At 41.5% G+C, this 11,996-nt stretch overlaps 1 protein-coding gene across 1 annotated transcript; it reads left to right on the top strand.

Moving 5' to 3' along the window:
- The first annotated feature begins 315 nt into the window (after window positions 1-315).
- LOC115572929 (WW domain-containing adapter protein with coiled-coil-like) lies at window positions 316-11,769 on the top strand. Its single transcript, XM_030403438.1, has 13 exons — window positions 316-658; window positions 1,104-1,137; window positions 2,140-2,329; window positions 2,953-3,044; window positions 5,377-5,486; window positions 5,703-5,800; window positions 6,445-6,729; window positions 7,988-8,104; window positions 8,532-8,680; window positions 8,820-8,911; window positions 9,198-9,381; window positions 10,141-10,268; window positions 10,369-11,769. The coding sequence occupies exons 1-13, from the start codon at window positions 618-620 to the stop codon at window positions 10,436-10,438; spliced, it is 1,590 nt and encodes a 529-aa protein (XP_030259298.1). The 5' UTR covers window positions 316-617; the 3' UTR covers window positions 10,439-11,769.
- Window positions 11,770-11,996: the final 227 nt, after the last annotated feature.

The following is an 11,996-nucleotide window of genomic DNA, read 5'->3' as shown; positions in this document are numbered from 1 at the left end:
TTTTGCCATGCTTGGCAGTAAATCTTTGCTATGTTATGTTTTCTTTCTTATCCAATGTTTGGGTGGTGTTATTCATCATCATGAAGCGTTGTAAAGGAGAAGGGGGAAAAAATCTCAACTCTCGAATTCACGAGTCTACCTGACACAGTTATGCGCATGTGTTTTCAAGACACTGTAGTCATCACTGTCACGAGTTTCAACAAGTCGATCTAATGCTATTTTCCCTGTCTGCCCCACTGTTGTTTTTTCTTCGCTCATTTGGTGTTTAGCAGTTACTCTTATCTTGAAAGGCAAAACCGGAAACTCGCCTCCTAGCTAAACATTACCAAGAAGTCCGTCTTCTCCGTTTCCTCCTGACTCTGCTGCTTTTCGCTGAGCTACATCGGCCGAGCCAAACGCATACCGAAACTACATACCATATGATGCACTGAGGGTGGTTTTTAATAAAGACCACCCGCTATGCAGTGCTGGTGCCCGGCGCGCGGCTTGTAGGTATCTGTTTGGCAAGATAGACGGAGTCTAGATATCAGGAAGCTGAAGAAAAGAGAACTGTGAGAGCAGTCAGACAGGAGGCCACGGTTCCCCCTCACACACATACATACATCACCACGGCCTTGATGGTGATGTATGCAAGGAAACCAGCAAGAGTCAGCGATGGGTAAATTAGGCACCAACGTCAACATTTTGAAAGCTTTGCGCTTTCTAATTTGTAGGCGTCTTATTTACGTTTGCGTGTATCTGTTAGCTACCAGTGCTAGCAGCTAGCTAGCAGTTTCCCTGCTGTTAGCTACGGGTTCTGGTTATTTCCTGTAGCTAGCCGACTGACGTTAACGTAACGCTAGTCAAATAACACGTTAATAGTAAACCATGCGTAGGTATGTCACATACTGGAGATGTATACATTTTAACGTATTCGATTATTTTCTACCAGTGACATAAAGAGCAGACAGCTGTTGCTAGGGTGACAAATCTAGCTAGCTAACTTGGCTAACGGCCGCTAATTAGCGAAATATGTTGCAGAAAGTATGTTACTACGGTTAGAAAACCTATATACGTGTTACATTACCATCCCCTAACACTTTTTGTCCTGTTTGTCTCCACAGGTGCAACGACAGAAGGGATTCACAATCCTATCAGGTATGATGTTGTCAATTTGCTAACGGTCATCTGTCATTACTCACAACTAATCCAGGTAATCATGGTATAATAGTGTAATTTAGAAAAAATAAAATAATCATCTGAAATTAAACACATAGTTGATTCAGAGATGCACCAACTGTTCTCAGAAATAGCTGGATTCTCACATCTATGGTGTGAGGCAGGTGTCACCAACCCAACTTCAGTTAAACCCCCAATAATGTAGTCCCTGTAAGAACCTGTCAAACAGCTTGAAAAACTGTTAAGATGTTCCATTAATCTGTGGCTCAACCTTCCATGGGACACACTGTTGCAGTTATTGTATTGTTCCTACAAAGTTTGGTACGTTTTGCCTTTTGGATGCAGTTTATCGTGATATAGCATCAGGCTTGTCAAACTAAGATACATTTGTACACCTTAGTGAGCGGTAAGACAGTGAAGCTTAGCTGTGCACTCACATGTTAACATTTACTGCAGACATTCACATCTTACACAGATGATGTTTATTCAATCATACATACAGACTCTACATAGTGACAAGCTAGTTTTGGTCATCCTGTCATTATTATGTTATGATATTGTACAACTTTTAAACTATTGAGTTTAGGTTACCACTGGCCACTTGATAGCAGCAAAAAATGTTTTTCGATGTCGATGTTTTACATGTTAAGAAAATCCTTGTATAAACAATCCAGGCAGGAGACAATATACTTTTTCTACAGGACAAATGTGTTTGTTCAGGAAGCAACATTTTATTACCACATCTAGTTCCATGAGCTCAATAATATTACATTAAACCCCTCCCACACTGAGCTGCAATTTATTTTCAAGACTATCAATTCTGTTTTCACTGTAATCAGTCTCTAGCACTTCCTCAATGAAGCCTGCTTCATCCAGTGTGTTTTCCAGAAAAGCTAATACTGATATGAACTGTGTGAAGAAAATCAGTGTAAGCTTGAGTACATCCCTACGAGTCCTTCTCCCTTGCTTTATTCAATCTAGACCCATAAATCTCAGCCAAAGAGCCAGTCCAGCAGCCTTCACCGTTACGACAAGGTGCGTGATGGCTCATCAGACCCCACGCCACCGTACAAAATGCTGCGACGCTCTGATGAAAGTCCTGTCAGCAGACACGGAGACGGCCCAGGACATGGCAAGGCAAAGACCTCTCACACAGTTAGAGGAAAAAATGGTAAGCGCTGATCTGGTGGTTTTTATCCGTGCATGCAATTTAAAATTTTGTCTAAAAGTGTTGTTATAAGAAAATCAGAAAAACATCACATGCTCATGACTCTCAGCCGCAGTTTACTGTTACTAATTTTCTGAAATGACTGACAAAGTCTTCTGCTGAATAAAAACTTGAGATTCCTTTGTCATATTACTGCCAACAATCACTTCCAACAAATCATAATCTAATAATTATTGCTCATATGTCAATAATGCAAAAAAACTATATTACAGTACCTTGTTATCCAACCAAACATGGGTAAACCATGCACATACATTTCAAAAGCTTTATTAATTTACATGTTCTATAACAGTTGTAGGGAGACTACGTTAGACTTTTGGAAAGTCAATATTGGACTGTTTACAAATAAAAAGAAATCCAGCATAAAAAAATGCATGTTCATTTTCACAACTCATCTTACATGTCTTTAGCTTTGAGCATAGTTTGGGGGGGGGGAGCCAAGGGGAATTACGTTCCTGTGCGATGAACTTAAACAAGTAGATGTTGTTTTCAACAGCTGCAAAAGAGGATTCAGTCCTCTGCAGAGGATTGTCTTTTCTTTGACTTGATAAATGGCTGTGTTGCAGGGACCAGCGGCTCTCCTCAGGAGAACACTCACAACAACAGCTCCCACCATGGCGCCGACTCGCATGCGACTCAGAGCAAGCCTGCAGACAGGGTAAGATGTTGTCCAGCATATCTGATTATATACCCTCAGCATTTCCTGTATAAATTGCCGTCACGGTACTTTGAAACATGGTATGCGGGACATTATATGGAGGCATCTCTCTTGTCTCCGTGTGCAGGCATTTTTGTCTCAATATCGGTGCATGGTTGAAACCTCATATTTGAATACCAGTTTGCCTAAAGATTTTAGATGGTCCGAATAGATTGTAGACTTCCTTCTTAACAAGATTTAATCATCTTGTTATGATATCTCACTGGTTGAACTGAGCAGTAGAGCTCAATATTTGACATGACGCACTGGTTTAAGAGCATAATGAATACAGATCATCAAGATTTAACATGCTATTGTTAAACAGATGGTGTTGATGTATGCTGTTACGATCATTTTTATTCGAGTTGACAATGGAGAGTGGTGTATGTGTAGCACTTGGCATGAAATCTGCAAGCAAATGACAAATGTGTAGCTAAAACAGCGTTTCCCACATTTGTTCATCTTCATTTATTATGAGAGAGAACAGTGGAAAATATTAGCCATTAGCTGCTGCATAGATAGCTGTCCATTTTTTGTAAACAAGAAGTCGACAACTGTTCCTAGTTAATGCTTCAGAGTGCAGCGTTTGCACACCTTAAGACCCACAGGTGCATAAGAGAAGACAGAGGGCCGACAAAATCAGGAAAAAGGCTCCCGCACACTGTCCAGTTCACTTGCAATGAAGTTTAATGACAACGGAAACGTTGCTGTCATTAAAATTAATTGCAAGTGAAGTGGGCACTGTGTGGGAGTCTTTCCTATTTAAAGCTTGAAAGTTTTGCGTATTTCATCTGTCAAAAATAACTTGGTATCTCATTTTGTTTACTGGCTCAAAGCTCCCACTCACCTCTTCTCTACAGTATGTTGTCCTCAGGACCCCGGGCATCAGATCATATAGTTTATACCATTATTCAACCACAAGAACAAGAACACACTGCCCTCCTTTACTTTGTGTGACAGCTACCTCACTTAACTGCTGAGGCGTGTGTGTGTTTCCACAGCGCTGCTAATACCAGCCCTATCTTTCTCCATAGTGTTTACCTTTAATGATGACTATTAATAATGATAATGACATGAGTTCTCATACAGAGAGAGAGTGCGCACTGGAAAAATAGTACCCTTCACTGGATGTTAACTTTTTTCGTCATGTGTTTGACAGATGTTATAGATAAAATAATTGAAATTGTAGTGAAACACTGGTATTATTAGAGCTGCATCCGTATATTGTTTCAGCACCGTCACTACAATGTGTGCATGCCAAGTAATCACTTCACGGGACGTTCACTGTCAAGTACGGTAATGAACTCGAACACATCATGCTTCAATTTCTATGCTGCGTGATACAAAAGGTTAACTTGCACAGTTTTCCTTTTCCATGACTTATCTACAAGAGAAGTCTTTTTGATATTACATAATTTAGTCCGATATAAGTGTTGAATTCATGGGAGTTTGTTGTTTGCTGTTATCAGTGACATGCAGGCTCTGCACTGAATACTAAGCAAACTACTTTTTTTTTGCTAAAATGCACTCCCCTCTACAGGGTTTCTATTGCAGAAAACCAAAACATCACAATGTCAGTTTTTCCCAATAACAAGCCGCCTGAGATACGATATTAATACAGCTGTCAACGGATCATTTTCACTGCCTGTTTTTGCTGAGAATTTTCCACATGATTTGGAAAAAAACGAGGTGAAATGCCAAATCTTTAGAAGACGCTCCGCTCACACAAGCTATGTTGTTACTCCAACCTGTTAACATAGGCACCAAGACGATCTATGCTGGGGGTTAATGCTAAAAACTGCAGTATATAATGTGTTACTGGGGCAAACCTCCTGCAAAGTCAGTCCGTAATGAAAACTGTCTAGTTGTAAATAGGAAAAACAGGATGAGGTGAAGTACATTCTCTTCCTGGAATTGTCAGTATATACATGATCATTAATAATAAACACACCAGTTCCCATCCACACTGAAAAGCCCTCAGCCATTATGGCTGGATAAGAGAGGGATGCTTACCCACTTAAGGAGCATAGATGTATGTTGACGTATTGTCTCATTTAAGAATCCTTTTTGAAGCCCATTGACATGCAGATCCTTCCCAAACACTGCTGCTGGCTTGTTCTCAAACTGTGCAGCACTGTTTCAGATTTTTACTCATTTTGTATCTGACATACATTTACGTCAATATAGTATGAAAATCTAAGTTTTGTCAGGCAGCTGTCATCTTTCTTAGTGGTACTCTTCAATTTGTCATGTCCTTTTCTAACACCTCTTGTCTTCCCTCTCTCGGCGCCAGGACCCAGCAGATGACTGGACAGAACACATCAGCTCCTCTGGGAAGAAGTACTACTATAACTGTAGAACTGAGGTCTCCCAGTGGGAGAAACCCAAGGACCTGTTGGAGAGGCAAGCTCACCTAAATGCTAAATATGAACCCTGAAACACTATTCAATTTTTAACCTGAAACAGTAATCGAGATTCTCAATTTCATGCAGAGTCAAACATTGAAAGATAACACAGTGCACTGGTCTTAACAGAATATTTTTGGCTTAGGGTCCAGAGTCTAACTGCAGCATGCATCCTGCACGTAGTCACCGTTGTTTTCTGCTTATTTTGCTTCAGGGAACAACGACAGAAAGACTCAGTCAAGATGGCAGCGAACAGTTTCCCCAGGGACATGGACTACAGACAAGAGGCCTTGCAGGACAAAGCCACAATGAGTAAGTGTGGCTCGATTGAGATTATAAGCAATGTGGTACAAGCAGGGTGTCTGCAGCTCTATTTTCATTTGTATATTTTCTAATATTTGGCCATAAGTCATTAAATACTCTTCACTTTACAATTGTGTGGTCTTAATTTTATCTGATTTAATTGATCCATCTTTTACTTTCTTTGTGTCAAAATGAGTCAAGCACCTCTGCATCAGGGTCCACATCTGTGATGCCCAAAATCTTTATATAGACTTGAACAAATACTGTCTTCATACTTCATACTTGCACCTACATGTTGGCAAAATATAGATGAACTGAGCCTAACTCTAATATCATTATATTCCTACATTGAATCTACCTCTGCATGGGACCACACTACTTTTACCTTTATACCTACAATTAGTCTTTACGTTTTGTTTGAAGTTCTTTAAAAGCATCAAATTTGAGTGTTGGATACCTGTACACACCTTTTTTCGATCCTCTGAAACATTGGGTCTAGCTCCTGTTGATTCTTTTTTTGGATACATCTGAGATACAGAGACAGGTTTTTATTATACTTTATTACATACGTCTGCTGCTCACAATTGCTTAGGGATATGATAAAGTATTGTCTTTAGTAATGTCTTGTTCTTCTGCCCTGTTCGTCTTTACAGAGACCACATCAGGGGACCAGTCCACAGCATCCAACTCCGGCCATTCCTCCTCTTCCTCCTCTTCTCAGAGCCTGAACTCTGCTCCTGGGGCTTTAGGTTCCACCCCCTCCACCATGTCCTCCTCCACCTCTTCCTCCTCCTCCTCGGGGCAGGTGCCCCAGTCAGTCCAGTCTCCTTCACCAGCGCTGCTGCAGGACCCGGCTCTGCTGCATCAGCTCCTCCCGGCGCTGCAGGCTACTCTGCAGATGAACAACGGCAGTATGGACATGGCGAAGCTCAATGAGGGTAAGGAAACGACACGCGATGCTTCTTCCACTTCCACACATTAATGACATGAATGGCTACTGCATTGCTTTAATGCTGCTAGTTACGAGCTCTAGTGCACACATCAAGTGTCCACTAAAAACCTCATTTGCTTGAATCTAAAAGGTTTATCGTTACTGTTATATTAACTGACTACACAATTATGTTTTCTCAACATTCCAGCTCGGTGAAATAGCCTTAGAGATATATAGCAGGCTATTTTAGGCTATATCACAGGATGTTTACTCAGTGTTTGGAAATCTCCTGAAAAGCTCTTCATAAATGCCAGGACTATACAGGACTGGGCAACATACTTGATTATTACTAATGAATAGAGAGAAATTGACTATTATTATTAATGCAGCCTTTAAAACCAGGAAAAGAACCAGTCTAACTTGCGTGACATGAGATATCTTTAGTACAGAAGTGGACTGAATTGATGTGTCTAAGGAGCAGTTAAGAATTACTACTGCCACAGATGACAAGGCGCTCAGCTAGACAAAGACAAATGCTAACTGCTGGAGAAAATAATTCTGACTGGGTTAGAGAGTCTGACAGGAGAATTTGTCAGTATGTGACAGAAAATGCGTCAGGGATGAGGGCTCTTCTCTTCAGATTAATACTACATGAAGGAAGCTTTCTTAGGACTCCTGTGAAAGTGTTCAAGTCTTTTTTTTACAAAAACAAAAGCTTGTGAAAGGGAGGTTGTCTCATATCCAGACCAATATGTTAGCTTGTGTTCACACACTGTGTGCTACTACGGTCCCTGCTCGTACAGCAACAATATGTCAATATCTTTCCACCACTTATCTGTGTGTGTTTTGATTGTGTTATTCACGGGTGACTGGGTGACTCTTCTGATTTCTAACCTGAGCATTCGCTTGACACTTGTGATGAATTTCTTGCTATCCTGTGTGAACCTGACAACCTCTGTGCTTGTTGTTTAAGTTCCTCCAGCTGTTGAAATGACATTGAAGTGAACCGCCTCCTGCGGCTGGTGAAAAGATGAATCTTTCCACTAATTTGTTTCTTAACTTAACTGTGTGTGTTTTCTGACTTAACCATGCGTGTTTGTGCACTCACCTGTTGTGTGTCCTTGCTCACTCACCTGTGTGTGTGTGTGTGTGTGTGTGTGTGTGTGTGTGTGTGTGTGTGTGTGTGTGTGTGTGTGTGTGTGTGTGTGTGTGTGTGTGTGTGTGTGTGTGTGTGTGTGTGTACTTTTCCCCTTTCCTCCCTCCAGTCTTGGCAGCTGCTGTCACCCAAGCTTCCTTGCGGTCTGTGCTTCATAAGCTCCTCACTGCTGGACCTGCTTTCAACGTCACTGCTCTGCTCTCAGCTGCTCAGCACTCCAACCAAGGTACGGCCTCCTCGCTGTTTCTTACCATCTGCTCCACAAACTCATTTCCTGTTTCTGTAAAAAAAAATGCTCTTCGCCCTGTCCATATAAATCTTTTTTTTTTCTTTGTAAATGCAGCATAAGGCCCAATGTGTAGCAGATGACCTTCAGTCCAAAAAATTCTGCATTTTATGCGAATACCTTCTCACATGTATCCCATTAAGTTTCCTCCACTGGAACAAAAGTTGATACTTGTCCTGAAAGCCCTATTCCATAAGTGTCTCTGTATAATTTGTTTGCTGCCTATTAGTATGCACCAGTCTTCACTACAATCAAGGCAATAACTACAGGCTTTGGGGACTGGTAGTGCCTGTGCAGACATATTTCTAGATATTGCATCGTAGTGATCCTCTTTTCCTCCGTACTCACTCTTGTCTTCCTGTTTCAGCTCAGCACTCCAGTCAGTCGCCCGTCTCTCTGACGTCGGATGCATCATCACCGCGACCATACGTCTCACCACGGAACGGCACACCACAGAGCAACCAGAAGTCTCTGCTGGGCCTGCACCCTGGCAGCATCACATCCTCACAAACAAGGGTGAGTCGCACAAACCAAAAAGTAACAAAGGAAAATACAATTTGATGAATAAATGAGTGTCTCCTCCTGCTTGTAACCCACCCGTTCTTTCTTGTCTTTGGTTTCATTCCACTCTTGCCATCTGTTCTTCCCTCTTCAGGGCAGTATGTCTTCAGGTAAACAAGGACCAGTCCCCCTGTCTCAGAGCGCAGAGAAGCGTCCAGAAGACCCCAGAACTCTCCAGCAGAGAAGGTAGAAATCACTCGAACACACTGTTTTCTTTCAAATCAATGCGTAACTAGGTCTTGCCTCTTGAAACTATGTAGTTACCTTGACTGCAAGTGTGTTGTCTTCACATACAATCACAGGGCCTTACTTGAACTCATCATGTTAAGTTCAGTGCCTGAAGTAAAGCTATCCTGAGATAATAAATGCTTAAAACGGGATCATTCACAGTAACTGTGACTAAACATCAAAATTTAGTTGGATTTTATTTACACTGTCCTCAGACAGTAAATCAGTTGTCTTTCTCCACCAGCCAGGAGATTCTGTGCACGGGATCAAACTTATCTGGTGCTGCGTTGCCCCACGTCCCCTCCAGCAGCACCAGCCAAACCCAGGCCGACAACCCCGGCTCCTTCACCCCCACCCTGGCAGCTCATTTTGATGAGAACCTCATCAGACATATCCAAGGATGGCCTTCAGAGAACACTGAGAAACAGGTACTGCCATCAAACGGTAATGTTACATGTGAGTAGCTTACCACGTGTCTTTAGCATCATTGTGGAGCTGCAGAATCGGGAGTGTTTGTGGGTTTAGACATTCATGTGGCTGCCAGTCTTTGACAAAAGACTTTCATCACAAGCTTGGCTACTTGTTTTTTCAGGTTGAAATAAACCATAATAGGAACTCCTTCTGCAAGAGAAGGCCACTAGTTGGTATTGAAAGCTTTAGATATACAAAGTAAGTTGTCCTCTCTGTGAAACTTCTACCGTCAGCTCTACTTTGAGGTTTCTTTAAAGGCACACTTTGCTGGGTTTGACAGTGGCTGTTTGTAAATGCACCATTTAAAAGTTGCAATATGCTATTTTGGAGAAAGACAGTTGATGAGTCTAATTCCTTGGTTGTTAAGTATGAATGATTGGGTTGCCAAGCCAAAAACCCAGAGTGTTTGTAAATAAGATTCAACAATCAACTATCTTTGTCCAACACTGATGACCATGAGGAAAGTACCCAACCAGCTAAAATATTTAGAAGATAAAGACACTGCAGATACTTCTAGTCAGTCACAAGTGTGATTGAGAGGGATTATTTTCATCTGATGTTGTTTTTTTTTTAAGATACAAACCTGCACAGTACACCTTTTAAATTCAGAATCAGGAAGCTAATCTTGTTCTTAGTTTTACGTACAGTACTTTGAATGTTGGGTATGCAAATGTGCAGCTGTGACTTGACAGTAATCATTTGTCACTTTCCGTCAGGCGGCTCGGTTGCGTGAGGACATCCACAACATGGGCAGCTTGTACATGTCCGAGCTCTGCACGGAGATGAAAAACCTGCGCTCCCTGGTCAGAGTGTGTGAAATTCAGGCCACACTGAGAGAGCAGAGGTGCGGCGAGTATTACATTCACACAGAAACCCACACTTACCAATGACGACATTCACAGCACACATTCATATACCCTATTTCTTTCTTTCTTCAATCGCAGAATCCTGTTCCTGAGGCAGCAGAGCAAAGAGCTGGACAAGCTGAAGAACCAGAACTCGTACATGGTGTGAGGAGCCGAGCAGAGAAGAAAGGACTGGGAGGGATGGATTCAAATAATTATTAAAAAGAGGAATAGACATGGACAGCGAGCTGCCACATCCTGTTTATTCTCCCTAGTAAAACAAGTGAGACAAGCTGTTAGAAGACAAAGGAGACGGCTGCTGACGAGGTGAAGCTCCATCATCCTGAACATGTCTTTTTTTCTTTTCCCTTTTTCAAGAAATCTGTTTTTTCAGCGTCCGCCACACGAATTTCTCGCGCCGAAAGGTGAAACTGACGGTTCACCGGTTCGGACACTTAAACTAGTGGACATAGAGGAACTGAGGCTCTTTTCAAACAGCACCTTTTTTCGGACTGTGAACCTTGGATTGTGTGTATTGTGTTGGGTTAACTTGTTTTCCGGTGTGTTTTTGATGTGTAGTGGTCAGGAAAAGATTACAATTCATTCCTGGGAAAAATCAACTAAAACAAAACCATCTCATGATAATTGGTGTGATGCAGCTCGGAGGAGGGCTCGGATGAACTCATTCGCTCTGCGGGCTTCTGAAAACGGACTTTGTCATGCATTGAAATGTATGGATTCAATGGCAGTGATGTTACTAATGTTATTTTCTATTCACTATACTTGTCAGTGGTTTTCGCCATCCCAGTGCGTCTTCGAGCTGGTTGGTTTTACATGTCATGAGATTAGCGAAGACCTTCAGCCAGAAAATACTTTTATGTGCTTCACTTGTTTCGTCCCAGTTGAGGGGAAATCTGCGTTCCAGTTCAAATTCACTTGGAAATTATGGCTGGTTATGTCAAAAACACTCCAGACGTTTCAAAGCCATTGGAAAGAAACAAAGCCTACATTATTGGACCTAGGTTGGCTGCTAGTGCATATGAGGTTATATTCATTTGTGGCCCTGCTGGCTGTTTTCTTATTCCTTCTGCTGTTTGTCTTTTTCTTTTTGGTATGATTGTCGACATTTTGTTTCTCTCCCTAATCTCTTTGGGGGAATATTTCATTCCTTTTGAGCAGCTTGGCAATAGATAAAAATAAAAAGTGACTAAATTTACAGTCACCAAGCTAAATTATTGTCATACATGATTGATTACGTCCTTGTAGTCATTAACAGAAAAGATCAATGGAAAGACGATTTATTTTTTCAAAAAGAAAACCCCACATTCATTTTTTTTTTCAGCTGTTAAGGCCCTTTTATCAAAACTGACTCCAGCCAGTTTTGGCTACTTTTTTTTTTTTGTAAAGGTTTGTTCATGACGAGAGGGTATACTTTTTATATGAACATCACATTAAACTGCAGTCGTACACTTCTACACACATAAAGCAACTTCCTTTGTCTCTCGGCTGTTCTTTTCCTCGCCCTTGAATAGTTTCCACCACATCTGATGTGCACACTTTTTTCGGGGAGGGGGGGCGGTGGGGTTGGGGGCTTTGTATTCCATAAAATATGAGAATAAAATATTATACCACACTACTGCTTGGCTTTTACTTACTGCTCAGCTGTTGGAGACTTTGATTAAGTGTGCACGCTGTATACCTTGAGTAAATGTCTTGATGAATTATGC

This window comes from Sparus aurata, chromosome 21 (assembly GCF_900880675.1).
Source record: "Sparus aurata chromosome 21, fSpaAur1.1, whole genome shotgun sequence".
NCBI classification, from domain to species: Eukaryota; Metazoa; Chordata; class Actinopteri; order Spariformes; family Sparidae; genus Sparus; species Sparus aurata.
This window is presented reverse-complemented; position numbering and strand designations above follow the sequence as displayed.

What these genes read in the sequence shown, in the direction of transcription:
- LOC115572929 (XM_030403438.1), top strand. Translation starts at nt 618, where the DNA reads ATGGTGATGTATGCAAGGAAACCAGCAAGAGTCAGCGATGG. An exon ending in TGCTCAGCACTCCAACCAAG is followed by an intron (nt 8,105 to 8,531) that starts GTACGGCCTCCT and finishes TTCCTGTTTCAG; the next exon opens with CTCAGCACTCCAGTCAGTCG. An exon ending in AGAACTCTCCAGCAGAGAAG is followed by an intron (nt 8,912 to 9,197) that starts GTAGAAATCACT and finishes TTTCTCCACCAG; the next exon opens with CCAGGAGATTCTGTGCACGG.